The 23028-nt window shown below is 44.2% G+C and overlaps 1 protein-coding gene across 7 annotated transcripts in view; it reads right to left on the bottom strand.

Annotated features, from left to right (window-relative positions):
- ZDHHC14 (zinc finger DHHC-type palmitoyltransferase 14) overlaps positions 1-17010 on the bottom strand; it is a 275451-nt gene extending 258441 nt beyond the window's left edge. For 3 of the 7 annotated variants that reach the window (XM_064598280.1, XM_045865805.3, XM_045865806.3), the window contains exon 1: positions 16447-16983. In XM_064598280.1, coding sequence (XP_064454350.1) covers positions 16447-16691 — 245 coding nt within the window. In that variant the 5' untranslated portion in view covers positions 16692-16983. Of the gene's footprint in view, positions 1-16446 lie in introns of all 7 variants that reach the window. The other 4 variants (XR_010413820.1, XM_064598281.1, XM_054505615.2 and 1 more) reach the window with 3 other exon arrangements.
- Positions 17011-23028: the final 6018 nt, after the last annotated feature.

Raw genomic sequence — 23028 nt, 5'->3', positions numbered from 1 at the left:
GGTCGAGTTTAATTCTTCTGCATGTGGCTGTCCAGTTGGTTGTGGAGAAAGGGGAACCCTCTTACATTGCTGGTGGGAATGCAAGTTGGTACAGCCACTTTGGAAAACAGTGTGGAGGTGCCTCAAAAAATTAAAAATAGAGCTACCCTATGACCCAGCAATTACACTACTGGGTATTTACCCCAAAGACACAGATGTAGTGAAAAGAAGGACCATATGCACCCCAATGTTCATAGCAGCAATGTCCATAATAGCCAAACTGTGGAAAGAGCCAAGATGCCCTTCAACAGATGAATGGATAAAGATGTGGTCCATATATACAATGGACTATTACTCAGCCATCCAAAAAGATGAATACCCAACTTTTACATCAACATGGATGGGACTGGAGGAGATTATGCTAATTGAAGTAAGTCAAGCAGAAAAAGTCAATTATCATATGGTTCCACTTATTTGTGGAACATAAGAAATAGCATGGAGGACATTAGGAGAAGGAAGGGAAAAATGAAGGGGGCGAAATCAGAGGGAGAGATGAACCATGAGAGACTATGGATTCTGAGAAACAATCTGAGGGTTTTAGAGGGGAGGTGAGTGGGGGGATGGGTTAGCCCAATGATGGGTATTAAGGAGGGCACATACTGCATGGAGCACTGGGTGTTATACGAAAACAATGGATCGTGGATCACCACATCAAAAACTAATGATGTATTGTATGGTGACTAACATAACATAATAAAATAAAATTAAAAAAAAAAATCTTCTTCGGATGACAAAGTCTCACACTGAGAAGGAAATTTAGTTAAAGGTCAGGTTCAGCCTGAATCCCAGCATTCTCTTCACCTTTCTCCCCACAAATGCAGGCTGGTTTGGCAGGCCCTAAGATGCAGACCCAGAGGGGACAGAGCAGCAAAGCCTAATGGTCAGGGAGGGACCCTCCCAGGCCAGCAGGCTGCTACTCCGCCTTCACACTGTGTCCAGGCCCAGCAGCACATCCCCACCCTGGACACCTCAGGCCCCTGCACTTGAGGCTCTATTCTGGAGCCTTGCCTGACGCCTTCAGGTCACTGGGGCCGCCCTGATCCCATCGGTGGCCTGCCAGGCTGGATTCCCTCTCTTTGTCCCCCCCCCCAACAGCCTGGGTCAGCCCCCCCAGGTAGCTGACCCATCTGTAACATTCAACTGTCACTATCTGTGGTGGCTGCTGTCACCGGCCATGCAGATGACCCCCTCCTGCCCCCACCCCACTGTCTACTCTTTTAGGACAGAAGCATTTGTTCCCCAGCTGCAGGAATCTGGGGATCCATCAGCTTCCAGCCAAGTCCCTCTCAGAAAACCACCTGTGACTGGAGAAAGACATCAGGCCCAAGGTCTTGCCCCTTCCGGGGGACCCATGTCCAACTTCTAATCTACGGAATTGTCAGATAATAAATGTGTGTGATTTTAAGTCACGAAGTGTGTGGCAATCCATTATGGCAGCGATAGAAAACTTATCCAGAGGAAAGAGAGAACGAGGAGACAGAATAATTCCACTTATTTCTACACTTTAAATCTCCCTATCATGCGTGATCAGGGCTTGCATTCAGGAAAGCTTGAGACCTTCCTTGAAGACACCAACTAGGGTCAACTCTGGGTGATCGGACCAAGCCCAAAAGATCACATCCTCTTTAGAGAAGAATATTAAGCTCATGTTCTAGAGAACAGATCCACCATTCCTTGTATCACTATAACCATCCACAGCCAAGAGGAAGGAAGAGTTCAGTAAGGAATGAATGGGACTCTTTGTTGCCACTTCAACTTTTAAATAAAAAATAAAATGATAATAGTTTTCTAGCTCAGTAAAGACATATAGTTTAAAAATAATACTCCTCACCTTTATTTTTTTATTGTGAGCCAAAGAAGAAATAATTCCTGTATATAATCTTATTCAATGTTAATCCTGACTAAAGAATAATTTTAGGACAAAGAGTAGGCTTCTCTTTCAGTATCTCTTTACCTTTAAAAGACAAGACCATACCGGGGCGCCTGGGTGGCTCAGTCGCTAAGCGTCTGCCTTCAGTTCAGGTCATGATCCGGGTCCTGGGATCGAGCCCCACGTCAGGTTCCCTGCTCAGCAGGAAGCCTGCTTCTCCTTCTCCCATACCCCCTGCTTGTGTTCCCTCTCTCACTGTGTCTCTCTCTGTCAAATAAGTAAGTAAATAAATAAATAAATAATCTTAAAAAAAAAAAAGACAAGACCATACCTTTTGGGGCACCTGGGTGGCTCAGTCATTTGAGCATCAGACTCTTGGTTTTGGCTCATGTCATGATCTCATGGGTCCTGAGATCGAGCTCCATGTCGGGCTCCCTGCTCAGCACTCAGCAGGGAGTCAGCCTGAAGATTCTCTCCCACTGCCCCTCCCCCTGCACACACTCTCTTACTAATAAATAAATAAATCTTTAAAAATAAAAATAAACAAAAATAAAAGACAAGACCATACCTTTTAAAATATCTGCACAAAATATGTATAAAGCTAATGGAGTAGAAACAGAAACACAAAGTCAGTGTGTTTCCTAAATACAGTAGTAAGCACCTCTTGAACATGTGTGGGGACCATTCTGGCATTTGATTTGCATGTATTGCCATCTTAAAGAGAAGCAGGAAAATTTATACCAAGTTAATAAGTGTGCAATCCAAGCAAAGAATTTTTCTCCCTGGTCAGAAAAACAAATAAGCTATATATATAGCTCCAGAATTTAACTTGACTTTGGCTTATATGTTCAAAAATGCCCTTATCTGTCATCAAGAATGTGTGTATGGGAAATTCATGGCATTAAAAGACCCCAAAATAGTACCATTCAAGATGATAAAGTACATCTATTATATACATCTAAGGCCCGCTCAAAAGATCAGATCACTGGGAGTCACTAGCTGTGTAGCTGCCCACTTCTGGGGCAACATAGCTCTGCAGACACAAGGCAACCATAGGCTGTTACCAGAAAGGCCTCAGTGGATCAAAAGTATGGCTAGGTAAGCCAGGTCTCAATATCCCGGTCTCAATATCCCAGGAAGAATGAGCATCCTAGTACACAACAATATTGAAGAGGAGTCCCTACTAGGGTCACGTTTCCACATTCAACCCTCTCCAAAATCAACAGATGATGGGTCTGCATAGAGATCTCAAAGAATATAGAGACTGTCATCTATCTTAATAAGTTGTGAGAAAAGTAGAAAGGTCTTGAACACCAGATTTCAACAGTTTGGTGTGGATTTACTTTTCCATGCAATGGGTGTGTGACTCTATCACTATAAATGTAACAAACACAGCACAGAAGAAAATTTGAGAAAGAAGGCTGGGACTGTGGTCCAGGTGTGAGCTGATGAGGACCTACACCACTGAGCTCAAACTACCCTACAACAAAAACACCTCTTCCAAGGGAGACCCAGGGCATGCACAATTGTGGATGCAGAACTGAGCTGCAACTCCTTCCTCCTCAAGGACACACTGGAATTGGAGCAGTGAGTGAGAAAAGCTAACCTTGATGTTACCAAAAAAAATTTTCTTAATTCTCAAGCTACAGCACTATAACTTTAGTGTTAGTCACACATTCATTGCTGCATACTCCAAAACAGTCTCAACACTTCATTTGAGAATTTCTGGTAGTTAAGTTTTCCAGTCTAATAAACCTCCCCCAAAATGCAGTGGCTTAAAACAACAACTTTGTTCACAAATCTGCAATGTGGAGAGAACGTGGCAGGAAGTGTTCATGTCTGCTCCATTTGGCTTCCATTGGGGTGGCTCAAAGACTAGGGGAAGAGGGGGGATGGAATCATGTGAAAGTTCACTTGCACAGCTGGCTGCTGTGCCAGGAAGACACAAACAGCTGGGCGGAAAGAGCTGGGGGTCCATGGCACCTCTCTCTATATGGTCCAGACTCACTCTATGTGGTCTCTGTACTATGCGGAGTCTCTATGTGATGTAGCTAGACTTCTCACGTGGTAGCTCAGAGCTCTAAAGGTACACGTCCCAAGTGAGAGAGAGAGAGAACTCATGCACTAGATGAAAGCTTCATCACATGTCCAACCTAGCCTCAGAAATCACATACATCACTTCTGCCATGTTCTATTCTTTAGAATGGAGTACTAAGGCAGACCCACATTCAAAGGGTGAAGAATTATACTCCATTTTTTTTAATGGAAAGAGAGTTAAAGATTTTACGAATATGTTTGAAAACGACCACATCAGTATGGACACAGAGAAGAAGAATACAGCCCAAGAGACATCAAAGGAAAGGATCAATAGAGGATGAAGGGCTGAAGTACGTGAGAAAAGGGGAAACTGCAGTACTGGGGACCAGGGAGGGATTCTCTTCACTCACAGTGATGGATCCAGGAACAACACATGCGGTGCTCTATGCCTTGCTCCCTGGGCATCAGAGGACACCTGGGGAAGAGATCTCCACAGACAGGAGTAATTCAAGACTAGAAGATTGGTGCTCCAAGTAAGGGAGAAGGAGAGCAAGAGATGAAAATCACATTGGAAGAGGCAAGAGGGATCATTATGATGATTCAAACTTGCTCAAGAAAGTAAGAAAGGGAGAAGGGGGATGAGCAAAATGAATTCAGGGCAAGCAGGAAACAACAGATATACAGAAGAAAAAGAAAAAGAAAATGGTAAGCAGGAGATGAACATCCTCAAGCTAAATAAAGGAAGAAAAAGTTTCAAGTAAAGAGAAAGTAGTCACAATCCCCTACACCATTGACAGAAAGGGAAAAACAAAAACAAGAAAGAAGGACACTAGATTTTGTCAAGAAAGTAGTCAGGAATACACATTTTGGGGACTCATTTTATTTTTACTAGCTGTACAAGGGGAGGCAATAATTTCTCATCTCAGCAAGTAGAACAAACACCTCTAATAGACTCCAGTGTTTTGTGTTAAAATAAGCTGTTTCTCTGTATTCTTGAGAAGTGCCTGAAAAGACACCAGACTTAAGGAACTTAAATCCTTTCCCAAGTGAGTTAGACAGCCATTCCTCTGCTGATAAGGCTACCTGAAGACAAACCACATCCAGCCCCAGAGGGCCACTGGCTGACACCCTCCTCTATCAGCCACCAGCCTTGTCATATTTGATGGCTCTCAACAGACCAGGTTCCCATGGACTTTGAGGTCAGCAATTTTTAAAACTCAGTTTGAAGATGTATGGAAATTATTGTATTCCTATTTTTAAAAATGGTGTGTTCTGTCCAAATGTGCTTAAAATGTTCTAAAATTAAAGGTCTCATTACAGTTGAAAGAAAGTCTACCTCAAAATTCTCTAGAGGGAGACAGGGAAGCCTATTCCAATGGTGTGTTAGCTCCCAGCTGTGAAGGGACAAGGAGGAAGAGGCAAAAATAGGCCTAAATTAAGGATAGCACAGCTTCTACAGATTAGAAGAATGGAGTCAGGGGAAAAGGATACGCACACACAGAGTTGTCACCTCTCTCTTCATTCTGGGACTGCTCATGGCAGAGAAAGAGATTTTCTCTCTCATGTAGAGCACCAGGGAGACTGAAGAGTCTACAAGAGCTGAGGGCTGGCTGGTTCAATCATAAATCCCTTCTATCAGGACTTTCAACTAAAACCAGCCACATGAGAAGAGGTCAGTAACAGAACCTTCATTACTAGTACTCTGAGGGTTTGTATCTAAGCTAGACATGGGATCGGAGAAGAGCTTCCACACTCAAAGTATTTTAAGTGGGGGACAAAAAGTTAAGCTTTTTTTTTTTTTTAAATCAATGAAAAACCAGCATCAAATTAAAATGGCAGATGAAGATTTGTGATAAAGGATCTCATTTACCTGTAAACCTTGCTCTTAATTGTATATAACCTCAATGATTAGGTGATAGTTATGATTTATCTTTTGAAAACTACTTTACCATCATATAAAAGCATAATAGATTGAATCCCATACTAAATTCTGTTACCCAGGCCTAAGCATTTGAGCCCAGATGTCATAGTCATTGCCAGGACACACTTAGGAAATCAAAACCTATGAAGAGGCAGCTTTGCATATTCTATCCCTTAAAATGATAGTAAATGCCAAGAATCAGCAAGAAGTCCAAAAAAGAAAGATTAGAAATAGTATGAAGAATAAATTGAGTGTATTTATACAAACCAAATAGGATAGCAATAAAAGTTAATTACATATATATGCAACAACATACATGAATCTGAAAAACACATTAAGTTAGAAAAATCACAAGCTGAAAGTTGTAAGAGCAATCACTCCCACTCTGACAATGAGAACAAGCCAGATTAGCTACAAAAGCGGTTTTTTTAAATATATCAGGGAACTGAGGATGCAAAGAAGCTTGAATGTGTTGAGCCCTTCCCAAGAGAAAAAAGGCCAACAGCTGCTCTCATTCCTAGCGAAGTGGCAGGAAAAACAGGAATCCACCATATCCAGGAGTAAGGAGAAAACAGGTAAATTTTTAAGCAGGTTTAATGGCTATATGGATGGCTGCATGGATAAGAATACTGGGAGCCTGAGCCACAGAGTAAGTCTGCACCACCAGCCAACTCCTTCCCATAGATCCTCACCAAAAACACAGCAAGAGTACACCAAAGGCTGGGGGGTAGGGCAGGAGAGTTGAGAGGCAACTGCCCTGGGGATATAAGACCTTCCCAAGGGTAAGGCAGGGATCAGAGCATGGAAACTGAGAAAATCTCCCTTATGCGCTTCAGGCCTTCACTGTAGGCACTGCAGCAACCCTCCAAAAGCTGAGGCCAGGCAGCTGGACCAAGAGAGGTGGGCTGAGATGAAGAAGGTTGGGACAGGGCTAAAAGCAAAGAAAACTCCCCAGTAGCCCAAAATGCTAATGGACTGGCTGAGAAATCTTCCACAGTTGGTAAGCTGGTACTGGGCTGGGCTATAAAGCATAAAGAATTCAGATCCCAATTCCTGCTAAAGGGAAAGTCTCTGCCCTCAAAAGAGTTGAACTCAATGATGAAATGGATCTAACTAAAGCTTCAGTACAGACCACACCCATTTCAATAACAAATTAGATTTACTCAGCCCACATACACGTAGCATGATATGCCCTTTTAAATTGCTGCATCCTTGGGGCGCCTGGGTGGCTCAGCCGTTAAGCATCTGCCTTCGGCTCAGGTCATGATCCCAGGGTCCTGGGATCAAGCCCCACATCCGGCTCCCTGCTCAGCGGGAAGCCTGCTTCTCCCTCTCCCACTTCCCCTGCTTGTGTTCCCTCTCTCTCACTGTGTCTCTGTCAAATAAATAAATAAAAAATCTTAAAAAAATAAAAATAAAAATAAATAAATTGCTGCATCCTCTACAATTCTTTTACACACAATATCTGACATGCAATCAAAAATTATGAGACACACAAAGAAGGGAGAAAATATAACCCATAGTCAAGAGAAGAAAAAACCAAAGAAGTAGACCCAGAGATAATATAGCTGCTGGAATCATTAGGCAAGAAGTTTAGAATAACTACAAAAAAAAAGAAAAGGAAAAAAAAAAAATATATATATATATATATATATGTTAAAAGATCCAGTGGAAAATATGGACATAAATGGATGGAGATTTCAGGAGAAGAATAGAAATTATTTTTTTATTTATATAAAAAACTATTTTGTAATGTAGAAATGCTCAAAATAAAAAAAAATAAGACATTACAGATGGTTTAACATAAACAAGACACAGCAGAAGGATCAGTAAACAAAGTCAGAGCAACAGGAATTATTCAAACTGAAACACATACACACAGATTTTTTTTTTTTAAAGATTTTATTTATTTATTTGACAGAGAGAGAGATAGCGAGAGCAGGAACACAAGCAGTGCGAGTGGGAGAGGGAGAAGCAGGCTTCCTGCCGAGCAGGGAGCCCGATGTGGGACTCGATCCCAGGACCCTGAGATCATGACCTGAGCCGAAGGCAGACGCTTAATGACTGAGCCACCCAGGCGCCCTATTTTTAAAAATGGTATAAGAGGGCGCCTGGGTGGCTCAGTTGGTTAAGCGACTGCCTTCGGCTCAGGTCATGATCCTGGAGTCCCGGGATCGAGTCCCGCATCGGGCTCCCTGCTCGGCGGGGAGTCTGCTTCTCCCTCTGACCCTAACCCCTCTCATGTGCTCTCTCTCATTCTCTGTCTTAAATAAATAAATAAAATCTTTAAAAAAAAAATGGGATAAGAGAGGGACAAAAGAAATATTTGAAGAAATAATGGATGAAAAAGTTCTAAAACTGATGGAAGATATCAACCCACAGATCCCAGAAGTCTTAGCAAACCCTGAGCCATATAAGTAGAAAGAAAACTACACCTGGGCATGTCATAGTTCAGCTGTTGAAAACAAACAAACAAAAAGATAAAAAGAAAATCAGCTGGTAAAAAACTCACCCATTATATACCACAGAGGAAAATGCTAAAAATAAAGACTAACTTCTCATCAGAAACAAGAGACCAGAAGACAGTGGGCCAATATCTTCAAAGTTCTGATTCAAACAACTGTCAAACTAGAATCCTATATCCAGTGAAAATATCTTCTATCCTTTAAAAATGAAGGCAAACATTTTCAGAAAAAGCAAAATCTAAAAGAACTTGTCACCAGCAGCCCTGCACCAAGAAATGCTAAAAGAAGTACTTTAGGCCCAAGGGAAATGATATAGATGGAAGAAATAAATAGTACTAGAAATGGTAAATATGTAAAGATAAACATAAAATTCCATTTAAAATTATCTCTATTTTATATATGTATAAATGTATTTTTTTGGCTTTTATATGCGGGTATGTTTTATTTTAAATTATCATTGTTTCATACAGGTATATTTTACATACTATTGACAGCTTTAAAGTAGTAACATTACTGGGCTTATAGCACACACAGATATATAGTATATGACAACAGAGTTACAAAGGGTGGGAGAAGTAAGTAGAATTATAATGTTTTAAGTTTCCTACATCGTGAAGTACAGTATTACTATTTGGAGGTAGGGTAAAGATGAATATTCTGATCTCTTACATAACTATTAAAAAAGGGGCGTCTGGGTGGCTCAGGCATTAAGCGTCTGCCTTCAGCTCAGGTCATGATCTCAGGGTCCTGGGATCGAGCCCTGCATCGGGCTCCCTGCTCAGCCAGAAGCCTGCTTCCCTCTCTCCCACTCCCCCTGCTTGTGTCCCCTCTCTTGCTCTTCCTTTCTCTCTCTCTGTCAAATAAATAAATAAAATATTTAAATAACTACTAAAAAAAATACAAAGGAATATAGCCTAAATTTTTTAAAGGAAATAAAATGGAATATTAAAAATACATGGTTCAGGGGCGCCTGGGTGGCTCAGTCGTTAAGCATCTGCCTTCGGCTCAGGTCATGATCCCAGGTCCTGGGATCAAGCCCCGCATCGGGCTCCCTGCTCAGCGGGGAGCCTGCTTCTCCCTCTCCCACTCCCCCTGCTTGTGTTCCCTCTCTTGCTGTGTCTCTCTCTCTCAAATAAATAAATAAAATCTTTAAAAAAAAAAAATACACGGTTCACCTAAATGAAGGCTAGAAGAAAAGAGAAATAATACATATCAGATAAGCACAAAACAAATACCACGATCATAAACTTAAAGCTAACAATAAAATTTGAATACGGACTGTGGTAGCCACATTAAATTTACTGAAATTGATACTATTATAGTTGACTCTTGAACAAAATGGGGGTTGGGTGACAACCCCATTCCACCCCACACAGTTGAAAATTGGTGTATAACTTTCAACACCCTCAAAATTTAACTATTAATAGCCTACTGTTGACCAGCAGCCTTATGATAACATAAACAGTCCATCAACAGATATTTTGTATGTTATATGTATTATACACTGTATTCTTACAATAAGTAAGCTAGAGAAAAGAAAATGCTATTAAGAAAACCATAAGGAAGAGCAAATACATTTATAGTACTGTACTGTGAAAAAAATCCATACTTAAGTGGACCCGTGCAGCTCAAACCTGTGTCTGAGGGTTAACAATACCATGTTTACATAAGAAAATGTCTTTTCTTAAGAATTAAATGCTGAAAAAATTGGATATAAAAGGACATGGTGTCTGCGACTTACTTTTTAACGGTCCAGAGAGAGGGAGGGAAAAGGACAGAGATGGAGTTTTTTTTATATCTGTAAAACATTTCTTTACTTTATATATATATACTAGAATCTGTTTTTTTTCAGCCCAATGTGCTATCACTGTTATATATATATATATATACATATCTACTATCATCTACCATCAACCCCTCCATGTTCTACAATGCGTGCCATGGCCAGCAACTGGCCAGAAGATAGGACATTTCCCATAGGTTTTCTGAGATGGTGGAAATTTTATATATAAAAAATATTATATATATATATAAAAGAAATTTTTCTTTATATTTTTTGTATAGGAAAATAAGCCAAACTAAACAATCTGTTGTTTGGGTATGCATACATTAAGAAAGCTTGAGGAAAAAGAGGCAAGGTGTTAATAATGACTGAGCTCAGGTGGTGAAGACCTCAGGGAGGGGCAGGGAGATGGATCAGAGCTGAAACCCAGAGGGTGTGAGGAGATTCAAAAGCCCCAGTATTGATGTGGTTCTTGAGTCGAGTGTTAGTTGCACAGGTAGTCTTTACAGTATTTTATTTCAAAACTTGCATGTATGTTACATAGAATCTTCTGTATGAGTCTATTACATTTTTTAAAGGGCAGAAATTGAGGAGGTAGAAGATCATCCAGTTTATAAAAATTAGTTTGAATTGGGACCAACTTTTACATTTAGTGAACTAAACAAAGGCATTAATATGGTCCCCAACCCTTACCTGAGCCAACTTTTTTTTATCAGATCCAAGTTCCTGGATGTAGCTAATTAGAAGTATCTATTGACCACCAGTGTTTTCCCTTTCCCAACAACCTCAACTACAAAAAAAAAAAAAAAAAAAAAGGAATACACTTCCCTGAAACACTTAACTTAAATTATCTTGCTAAGACATAGTAACTCTGCAATGAATAAATTACGTGCAACATTGCTCTGCAAAGGAAAAATCTTCAGGTTATGTAGATATAGTCCATTAAATAATTGACCATCATTACCCTATTTGGGGAACCTCAGGCATTCTTTCTGTATAACTTGGTATCACTTGCTACTAGCTGAGAGTCAACAGTATCCTTAAGAGTTTTATTAAATAAATTCAAGTATCCAAAGTCAAGAACCCATTAAAATTTGAAATTATTCCAGGTACTGATGGTAGTTGGGTAACATTCTTATACATCACAGAGTGCTTTAGTTGCTTAAAGCATTTAGTTTAAAAATAAAGAAAAACTAGAAAGAAGTCTTAGTTAGCCAAGTGAACATCCCAACTCTGTCACTAGTTTTCTAAGTAACTAAGAAAACCTTTTATTTCCTCTGCTTCAATTAACGCACTTGAAAAGGGATGAGACCTGATTCTAAAATCAGAAGAATTACATCTAATAATCAAAGCTTCTAAGGCAAATGTGTTCTAGAAGGCATTATTAATTATAAATTTTATTAATGTTGGCAACTTTATAAGATGAAAAACTAAAGCACAAGGAAGTTATTTTTCAGAGCCTTTCAAGATTGCCATTATTCCATGAACAACGAATATTCACCAAGAGCCTGCTACATACCAGATACTGTTTTAGGTACCAGAGGACAACAGTGAACAAAACTAACACATTCCCTTATCCTCATGGAACTTACATGTGTTGACCTTACACACAAATGAATGGGTTAGTGCCCTCATGTCAAGAGGCCAATAATAAGGTTTTGAAGCTAGCTAAAATTCTTGTGTGGGTCCATAGCAAGTTATAAAGTGTCCTTGACACCATATACCTGGTTAATAGGGACTGTTCAGGGTAACTTCCCGATGGTCATCTACTATCATCTACCATCAACCCCTCCGTGTTCTACAATGCGCGGCATGGCCAGCAACTGGCCAGAAGATAGGACATTTCCCATAGGTTTTCTGAGATGGTGGAAAACTTGATGCAGTTCTGAATAGGACAGCTGAGAAAAGAGAGGGTCCTTATATGCTACAAGGGTAGCATCTTCTACCCAATTATAAAGGATTTCCAATCTATAAGGGAGAAGTTATTATTGGAAATAGCACCTTTATTTATGGGGGACAGGCCCTTGTTCAATCATCAAAGCAAACTTCACCCTAGTCCCACTGACTACCAATTAGTCATTAATTATTTCAGAGGGGATTAGCCAAAGAAAGAAGGAGGAGGAGGAAGAAGAAGAAACAAAGGGAAGGAGGGAAGGAGAAATGGAAGGAGAGGGGAAAAGAAAACATATGGCTTAAAAAAAAAAATCATCAATGGACTTCTAGTGACAAGAAATTTAAGAATGCGTCCACATTCCCAAGTGTTTCAGCCCCAGTCACACCTCCAAACTGTCTGTGACCACAGCATGGAACTGGGAAACCGTCAAGTCCAAGATCAGAGCAGGCCTCCCCTCACCTCACCTGGAAACACCAGCCTCACCTGGCTGCCTGGTTCATCTCCTTCTTTCTGCCCCTGTGATCGGAGACTATGAGATGTCAATAGTTCAGGACCAAAGACTTTTTATTTTCAAAATTTCAACTCGAAACAAGGACAGACTGTAAGTATGTGTATGTCAGAGAAGAAGAGACACGACTTGATAAAGTTCACTGATCTTTTCAAATTGTACTTCTGGGGATGTGAGAATGAGGACGTTGCTGTGAGTCTCAGATGAACCGGGCCTTCAGTAACTGCAAGGAGCAGTGACAAGTCTCGACAGCACTGTGAGCAACTTCCTTCCATCTTGAATACAGCTACAAAATGCTAGCATTCTCTATCAGTACATATGCTGAACACAAGATGCCCCAAAATACATAGCCCGGCCCTACTTGAAAATGAGCGGAGTTGCATCAGGTAGCTTCTAGTAGCTTTCTTTACTGTCTTCATGGTTCTAAGATGGTAGCTCTGAAAACAGAAATGAAATCCAGTCCCTGCTTCTGGGAGGCTTCCTCAGGGCTCCTGCTCAGGTCTGGACAAGGAGGGGTCCCAGACTTCTCTGCAGGACTCCCACTCTAAAGGGGCAAGAGTGAAGCCACTCCTCAGACTCATACGAAGGTCTTTATTTCAACTGCAAACTACACAGATCTGCATTTTTTTCAGCCCAATGTGCTACCACTGTTATACTTGCTTATTAACCCACTTACTCCCTCCTTCAAAGGCTCTCAGAAAAGAGAGTCCTGGGAAGGCTACTTCTAAGGTTTGCTCTAATAATATGTGCTGCTTATGGAGTACTGACTATGTATGAGACACTGTACTAACTATACTTTTTTATTTAATCTCCGTAACACTTTAAGGTAGATATTATTAATCCCATTTAACAGACTGGGAAACTGAGGCTTAGAAAGTCAAATTATTTGCCCAGGGTCATACTTTTGTTTAGAATCTTGGGATCTGTCCTTCCAAAGTCCATACCTTTAAGCACTATTCTATACTTGAAGGGAGAGCACCGTGGGTCAGAAAGGGCATGGGCTTCGCAGTCTGAAGCCCTGCCACTAGTTGGTGTGTGACCCTTGGTTATTTCACTTCTCTATGCCTCTGTCACTTCATCTGCAATGTGGAAATAATCATTCCCACCCTGCCTTTTCCCCAGGGTTGGAGGGGCAGTATCAACACCTGTGGCTGTGCTCTAAAAAGTAAGTCCCTTTCTCTTGGACAAACTTCCTTGTCCTCTGCTCAAGGTTGGGAATGAGAGGTAGGGTGGGCGAAGAGTTACAGAAAAAGGAGGTCTGAAGCTAAGCCCTGTGTCTTCTTCTCAAATGTTGTACTTGCCTTTTGTTAACGGTATGGGGAAACATGGACTCTGACGTTTGAACACGAATTCTACTAATATTAAAGTTATCCAGACATGAAATTAATCCAAATAGGCAAACACATAGTATGTGCTCAATAAATACCTAAAGAAAGGGCAGAAGGAAGGCAGGCAGTGAGCAGACAAAACTGGCATTTTCTCTTGATCTCTTTTAGGCTGTGCCATTTCATATCCTATGCATGGAACTAATTGCTTCTCTGAGTCTATCAAATTAATTTGGCCAGAGTCATTTAATTTCCCTTTGTCATTAGTGATGATAAAGAACTTAAAAGCAACACAGTGACGATATTCTTAGCCAAACCATTATATTCTATAGTTTGAACAGCCCTATGATTTTTCCCAACTGAGGCATCAGGCCAGGATTGGCCTATTTTCTTGAAATTTCAAATTGCGTAATTGAAGCAACACTCATGGAGACCGAACACACACACACACACACACAGAGCTTATCTAAAAAGGAAGTTACCAAGAGTACCTAATAAAATCCTAGCACACATGTTTATTCCTACAGTCACTGGTTAACAAAATGCTGATGCAGAAAAAGATCCTTAACAACCTACTAGTGAGGACTTTGGGGAACTCTTGGAAGAAACACACGCAGAGCTTAAGACGCGAAAATGAATTTATGATGGTTTGCTTAAAAGCAATACTTAAATAAAGAAAATAAAAGACAGTAAGTACAACTAGATGGGATCTCTAAACATACAGTGGGGATTTGGGTGTACACAGAAAATGAAACATTCATCATCCTGCATGAAACACACCTGTGGCTGAAGCTCACAAAATTAACCCATTTTCCCCACTCTTAAAATTGCTAAAAAGAGCAAAAAATGCCAATAGAGATCAGCTCAAAACATTTTTAACATTAGGAACGTAGTGAATCCTATCTATCTCGAAGGCCACCTGTAAGGAAAGCCAATCGAAGGATGGCATTTGTGTTCAATCACATGGCATCATCACTCCAGTGCCTGAATCTATTATGACTCAGACCCAGGTCTGTAAGGATGAGTGGCTGCCTCTGGAAGGGGACAAGGGGAGCAAGAGAGGAGGAACAGAGCATTTCTCCTGCCATTCCCAAAGCCTTTTCATACCCTCCCCCTCCCATCCCGGAGGCCCCCAACAGGCTCCACCCTAGTTGCAAATGGGCCCCAAAGTTAAACTTCTGGAAGAGACCTGGGAAATGTACATAGTCAGAAATGGAGGGGTTGTGTGTGAGGCCTGGGGGCGCTGCGTGGCTTACCTCTGAGATCTTTCTCCTCACCTCAATCCTGCTAAAACTGTTCATCATAGCACAATGTTCAGATGCAAAATGTTTCCCCTCAGAGTCAGAGGGCTTTACGTGAAAAGTATTACATTGTCAAGAGATCATTCATTTCTGATTGAGATGGCATTTGGAATACCAAACACTGGGCACAAAATCAGAGCCTATTAATACTTACCAGAGACAAAAGTAAATAAACACAAAGGTTTAATTAACCCTATGCAACAGAAGATGGAGACTGAATGGGTACCATGCCCCATGATAAGCAGGATACAGGAAACGCAAAGAACCCCCAATAAATGTATTGTTTTTTGTGGGGGGAGTGTAGTGGGGGAGTAGCTACAACTTTTATTGTACATAGGATACCAGGAATTACATAAGAAGCTGCATTGCAAATGTTGGACCCAATAAAAGCAATTGAAATTGATTCTGGAATGTGGTTAAAGTACTTTATCTAATCTATTAATAAATAAGAAGATCTTTCATTAGTTGGCAGGAGGACAGTTGCTACTAGCCAACTTGATTTTCCTGAAAACGGCAAAGACTTGCATGCACTTTTTTCAAATTAAAGCCCTAAAGTCCCAAAGTACTGTTTCTGGAAACAGAAGTTACCATTCAGTGTCATACTTTTCCTGAACAGGCTGAGAAAGTCTCCTTTCACCTGTTCCCCAACATGGGGGGGGGGGGGGAAGAAAGTGTGTATTTCCAATATTTTTTATTGAAACTTTTTTTAAAAGTGAAGAGTTTAGAAACCTCATGATAAATCAGAAATTGTTGATCAAGAGTGATCACCTAAGGAGAATGAAAAAATGAAATTATCCTTCCAGGCCACCTTGGGTGGCCTACACTTGTAAACCTGAAATAACCAAGATTCTTCACTATTCAGCGAAGGTAGCTAGAAGATTTAGTAAATGAGCTTAACAAGATGCCCTATAGCTTGTGAGCAAGAAAGGAAGTCAATTGTATTTATCCCTGACTGAGGAATCCGCCTCATCCTCCCTTCCCACACAAGGCTACATCTGGGCTGGCTTGCTAGCCTCCAAACTCAGTTGAGACAGCACCAAGAATCAGTCACCTGCGAGGTGCCAACCACCTTCCAAGCGTGCCCTCTCCCCTCTCCACTCCCAAAGCCCGACCCAGGACTGCATTACCTCTGGGGACCAAGGAGCAAACAGACCTTCAAAAGAAAAAGAGGGAGAAGTGGGTCTGCATTATATAACAATGTACAGCAAATAAGGCTTCTAGAAAACGAAAGTAGAGAAAGGAGGGGCAGGGGTCGGGGGAGGCGAGGGGAGCAGGGCGTCGCGGAGCTTTCGCTGCCACTTACTCGAAGGCGAAGAAGAGTCCGCTAGTGACCAGGATGAGGATGAGAGTCAAGTAGAAGACGCCCGTCTGCCGGGCCATCATGATCCTGCCGTTGCAGAAGAACTTGTTTCTTCCCGGGAAAACCTCCCATTTCCTCCGGGCCGCGATTTTCTTCTTCTTGTGGGGCGACTCCATGGGGGAGGAGCTGTGGGTGCTGATCTGACTGTACTCGCAGTCTTTCATGGGCCCGCCGCCGCCGGGAGGCATCCACGAGGGCAGCCGGCTGGGGGCGCACGCCCCCAGAAGCCCCCCGGCCGCGCGGGCCCCGCCGAGCCACGACCGCCGCCGGCCGCCCGGCCGCCCCCCGAGCCGCGCCGCCGCGGCCCCTACGCCGGCTCCCGGCTCGGCGACAACTTTGCCGAGGACACCCAGGTTAACCCTTGCGGGAGTCCAGCTGTCATAGCCGGGTCCCCCTCCGGGAGGGACGGTGCTCGCCCGCAGCCCGCGGCGCCGGTCCTCAGTCGCTTCCAGCCCGCGTACCGGGGCTCCGGGGCCCCGCGGGGCGCGAGGGGCCGCCCGGCCGGCCCCCGGCTCGCCACGCGCCCGCCCCCTCGCACAGCCGCTCGCTCGGCCCCGCCGCCCTCGGCCCGCCGGCCGCGCCTCGGCTCCGGCCGGCCGACCCCCGAGCGCTGCGCCCCGAGGGGACACGAGGCGGCGGCCCCGGCGCCGGCTTCCTCGGGAGCCACTTCGGCGCCGCGGCCAGGTTTATTCTAATCCTTCCTCCCGGCGGCGGATCCTCCCCAGGAGAGAGCGATGGAAACTGGGAGGCAGCTCGCGGCACCGGCAACCCCTCCCAGGGGTGGGTGGGGAAACGGAGCACGTTATTCTGTCAGGAGCGGGCTCGGCAACAGCCCGGGCGCTGCTCGCGCTGCGACCCCGCGCCGGCGCGCCTGGCCGCCGAGCCCAGACCGCGGCCCCCGCGCGACGCTGCCGGGGCCGCCCCGGCCGAGGGTCGCGGCGGCGGCTCGTGGGCTGCACGGCCAGCGGCTCCCTGGCTCCCTCCTGCCCCATAGGGGCCGGGCCGGGCGCAACGAGGGCCGCCGGGGGGCGGGGGCGGGGGAGCGGCGGAGCGCGTCTCAGGGCCGCGGGGCGAGCGCCACAGACACTTGTTTGCAAGGCTCAGCCCCGGCGCGCTCGCGGCGCTCCGAGCGGGTCCGCCTCCTCCCAGCCGGGTGGGCGGCGGCCCTCGCCGAGCCAGCCCGGCTCCTCCTCCCGCTCCTCCTTCTCGCCCGCGAAGCCCGGCACCGGCACCGGCTCCGCGGGGTCCCCGCCCCAGTCCGCTCGGGCGGGCCCGACGCGGCCCCCCGGGAAGGCGCTGGGCTCCCCCTGGCATCGCTCGAGGACGGCTCGGGACACACACACACACACACACACTCACGCAGCAACACGGGACACACACACACACACACACACTCACGCAGCAACACGCAAATCCATTCTTGCCACTCCCGGGGACCTGAGGAACCCGCGCGGAGAGGTGACCCTCCCCGGGCCTGCCCCGGCTTTCCTCTTCCTCCCCCAGCGGGGCGCGTGGTCGACTTGCGGGGAGCCCTACTGCTGCCCGGGAGTGGGCGGGGGTGCCCGGCGACGGGATGGGGAGAGGTGGTACAAGGCAGGCCTGACTCCGGGATGAGGGCTGCGGGCCGGGGTCTCGGGGCCCGGCCGGTTTCCAGGTTTTCCCGCAGGGAGAGTGGAGCGGTCTGGGTCCCCTCCGGCCCCGGATCCCTGCCTCCGTCCCGGAGGACAAGCCCGTGGCGGCCAGGCTCTGCGGGGGTTGCTGCCTCCCCAACCCTTTCTTTCTCGCTTCTCCGACACGGGCGCTCGCGATTTACTCGCTTTATTTCTCCCCTTTCCCCTGCGAGCTCCCACGGCAGCAGAGGGACCGACCGCTCTTCTCTCCAGCCCGCGCCTCCCCTGCCCGCCCCGCCCCACCGTCCCGGCCGATCCGCCGGTGCGCTCGCGCCCTCCCTGGCTTTGCCGCGGGGTCGGAGCCCTCGCGTGGTGGGAACAACCAGTGGGCAGCGGAAAGCGAAGGCAGCCGGGCGGGGACGCTCGGTTTTCCGAGCCCCACTTTCCTTTCGCCGCCCACTGGGATGTGTAGTTCTTCCTCTCGCCGACTGGCTCCGAGAGGAAATACGACTTGGGGACCAAAAAACTACAAATCCCTGCATCCCCCGCGACGAAAGCGGGAGAGGCGCGGTGCTGGGCGTTCTGGTGCTCGGAGACTGGAGATGGGAACTAACAAAGGGAATGGTGGGGAGCGGCTGTGCCTTCCCAGTGCTGGGCACTTTACACGTTACACACGTTCTTATCTAATCTTTGCTGCAACCCTGCGAGGCACTATTGTATCCAGTTTAGAGCACGCTCATACTTGCCAGAGATCTCAAAGTGCCCCGGTGGTGAAGATGAGAGTAAACCCAGAGCGCCGAGATTTTCCTTTAGAAAGCGCTGCGTCGTTGAGCAGTGTCAAAGGTAGACGAGACTGGTTTATCCAAGAGAGAAAAAGAACTGGGGCCAGTTGGAAAGAGCTTCCTGCAGTCAGGGGAAAGTGGTAGGGATGGCAATTATAGTAGGATATGAAATTATAAGGTGTTATGAAAAAAGTGGCATTCACAAGGGTCCATTCCAGAGCAGGTTAGGGGAATGGGTCGGATCTTAAATCTACAATCAGAATTGGGTTTGAATGATTTTAGATTTTGTATGACAGATGAACATATGATAGGAACAATTAAGTACTTTGTGACTGCACTATTTAAAAACAACGAGAATAACTGGCAAGGCTTAGAAATTTCAAGTGAAAGGTCTCATGCTTACGTGTTCTTTAGCTCATGGGATCAAGGGGATGTTACTCTCACTCAGTTTATAGAACATACCTTTTCTCCCCTTGTCCAATTAATATACTAGATCCATCAATTTCCCGGCTTTAAAAAGACTTCTATTTTGGTTCTCAGTGAAGCCTTAGTTTTTCTGGCATCACCATTATACTTTTAAAAAGTCCTTCTCTGTTAGACATACTAAAGTATTTGCAAGTGCTTTAAAATACTCCAGCCTGTCCATCCCCAAAACCATAACCATATTGATGGAACAATACTGGCAAACTATGGAAAATTGTTTACATTGGGTGATATATCTGAATTAGTTATGCATTGCCACAAATCACCACAAATTTAGCAGCTCAAAACAACATCAGTTTATTATCTCACACTTTTTATGGGTCAGGTGTCCAGGCACCTAGGGTCCTCAGCTTAACCTACCATCAAGGTGGTGACAAGGCTGTGTTTTATCTGGAGGCTCAACTGCAAAAGTATCCGCTTCCTTGCTCACTCAGGTCACTGGCAGGTTTCATTTCCTTGTAGCTGTAGGATTGAAGACCCTGGCTTTTTGCTAGCTGTCAACTAGAGACTGCCCTCAGCTCCTAGAGGGCACCTGGAGTTTATTGTCCCATGCCCTTGCCCAACATGGCCACTGACTTCATCAAGCTAGCACTGAGAGTCCCCGGAGTAATTTTGTTAGCAAGATGGAATCTTACATAACGTAAGTCATCACACAGGGGTGACATCAAGCTGCCATATTCTATTGGTTAGGAAGCAAGTCACAGTTTTTATGCACACTCAAAGGAGAGGATTATACAGGGTATGGATACCAGGATGACAGGGCCACGCTAGTGTCTGTCCACCACAGGGTACAAGAGGATCCATTATGCTAGTCTTATCTACATCTACGTGTGTTTATGTTTGAAATTTTCCATAATAAAAAGAAATAAGTTATTCCTTGTTTCTTCCCACTGAATGTTTACTTAGACCTATGGCAATAGATTCACTTAGGACACATACCCTAAAGAAGTTCATTAGAACCGGATGTGATGGCCACAGATTTTAGCTCACCATCTAAAAGCTACTCTATAAGGTATGGTAGAGTTTACTCATTCATTCATTTCACAATTGTTCATTTAGGGGCCTAGTCTGTGCCAGATCTGTTTTAAGTACTATTTTAGTGGCAGGGACATAAAAGGACCCCAAACAGACATTTATATTTGAGGACTAGAGGGAGAGGTGGGGAAAACAAACAATAAATGCAAATAAAATGCAAAAAACAGAAGCAAATAAATACTAAATGATAAGACAATTTCAGAGAGTAATTACAAGAAAAAAAAAAAAAGCAGGGTCGTGGGATAGAGAGAATTTGGTGGGGAGACACTTGAGCAGAAAACCAAGTGATGAGAAATGGCAAGTGCAAAGGCTCAAGGCAGATCAAGCCTGGAAAATTCTAGGGGTACAAAGAAAAGACAGTCTGGTTGGAACAGAGTGAAGGACAGGTGAGTGGTAAGAGGGAAGGCTGGGAGGATACAGGATCAGTGAGGTGACTGGAATGATTCCACATGCACTGGGAAGGCACTTAATCAGTGACCACCACTTGTATTAAGTGGTGACCGGTCAGAAAGAAGAATAACCTATAGTACGTGGCCTTCGAGGAATACACAGATTCCACACTGTAATGCTACAAGGACCTCAGTGCATCTAGAATAATAAACTTGAACATTGGTTTTGCATATGAGAAAACTGAGGCCAAGAAAAGGAATGCCCTCCTAGGAATTCTTTGAGAATGCCTCACAACAGCAAATAATCCATAAGCGAATCTTGAATGGAAAGAGTGCATTCTCTGATTTAAAACTTTAGAAAACTGACAACAAACAATTATTTAGTGCCTTTCATGTGCAAGACAGTGTGATGAATAAGTTGACTGTGGCAGAGAAGTTGTCGTTTAGTTTGAGAAACAAGATGGAGACACGTAGAAAGTAAATAATGAATTTCTTCATGATGCAATAAAACTATCTTTCCTGGAGTATCTTCTTGTATTGGGCAGTATCCTGGTTCTTTAGACATTTAGCTCACGAGATCCAGAGGACACCCCAACGAGGCAAGGATTCTTACCGGTATTTCACAGAGGAGTAAATAAGCTCAGAGAAGTGGGGTGATGTGCCCAGGGGTTCAAAGCTAGTAAGAGCACCAAGCTGGGCCTCCCTGGATTGTTGGGGGTATTTTTGATTCCAGCGGGTCTTTCCCTGTTTACCTGACTCGGTGGGCCCACTGACTACAAGGTTATGTTATTAACAGAATTAGAGCTTTGCTCCTTTCATCTGAGCAGCTCAAAGCATTCCACAAACCCACGTCAGTAATTCTCAGAATTTACCTCCAGGCAGCCAAGAGGAAGAATGATTTTATGTATGGTGAAAGGGGAAGGCATTCAGATCCAGGACATTAGATAATTTATATACCTTTGGGGTCAGGATGAAAGTGTACCCAGCATGGTCAAAGTACGTAGAGGTCAAAGGGACACAGTCCTCTAAGGAGAACCTTGAAGTCCCCAGAAAGGGGTTTCTTCTGAGAGTTCTAGGACAGCAGGAAGTAACTGCTGAAACTCCTATATCAAATAGAATTCTCCAGAAAATCAGACACCCTAATTCCTTCCAACCCAGAGAGTTATCTCACATTTTTACATGTGCTCAGCACATCTGGGAACATCAGGGGTCAAAACACGTAAGATGTTTCAAGTAATAAACTCAGGGCTATAGGAAAAAAGTGGATGAAGCAGAAAAAACTTAATCCAAAACTTTCTTGTAATTTTCCCCAAGTGAGTTTTTCTTGCCTTTTAACACTAAAAAAACCTACCTTTTGGTATTTTCATAAAAATAATACATGTGCATGGAAAAAAATACATTACAAAAAAGAAAAATTATATTGCACATACATATAAAAAATGTAAAAGTTGTTTGAATTCCCATCACCTTAAGATAGTCATTGACATTTTGTTGACCATCCTTATAGAATTCATTTTACACACATACAACTATATCATTTAACAAAAATGGAATCATATCATGCATGCTGTTGGCATCCTGTATGCTTTTTATTTTTTAATTGTAATTTTTCCCTTCATTCCCAACCCCCACTCTTTCCCAAGTAACATTGGGAACAATATATATCCTTCTCCAGGCTCATATCGTTATAGGCAAACACACAGATACAGTCCACATTCCACTTTCATCAATTGTCCTAATACTGTTCTTTACAGTTAATTTGTCCCCACCCAGGCTCATACGAGGCACTTTGTATGATGTCTCTAGAGTCTTCTTCCATGGAACAGCCACATCACTTCCTGTCTTTTCTTTCTTGATCTTGACATTTCAGAAGAGTATAGGCCATTTATTTTCCTACAGCGTCATTCAATTTGGGTTTGTCTGGTGTTTCTTCACAATAAGATCCAGGTGAGGACCCACACCAGCTCCTGGCTTGTGCACACAGGCAACACAGCTGAAACGATAAGACACCTGCCTTGTTCAGGCCCCCGGCTTCTTCTGGGCCTACGGTTCCTCACTTTAAGGTTTTTTTTAAAGTAAGTAGGCTCCATGCCCAGTGTGGGGCTTGAACTCACCACCCTGAGATGCAGAGTCGCATGCTCTACCGACTGAGCAGCCAGGCGCCCTTCCTCGCACAATTTTGAAGAAGCATGTCCATATGGCTTCCAGCTACAGATGCTGGATAAA

Source organism: Mirounga angustirostris, unplaced genomic scaffold, assembly GCF_029215605.1.
Source record: "Mirounga angustirostris isolate CCGP_5_RB_7025 unplaced genomic scaffold, mMirAng1.0.hap1 SCAF_8, whole genome shotgun sequence".
Classification (NCBI taxonomy): domain Eukaryota; kingdom Metazoa; phylum Chordata; class Mammalia; order Carnivora; family Phocidae; genus Mirounga; species Mirounga angustirostris.
The sequence above is the reverse complement of the archived record's forward strand: the minus strand, read 5'-3'. Positions and strand labels throughout refer to the sequence as shown.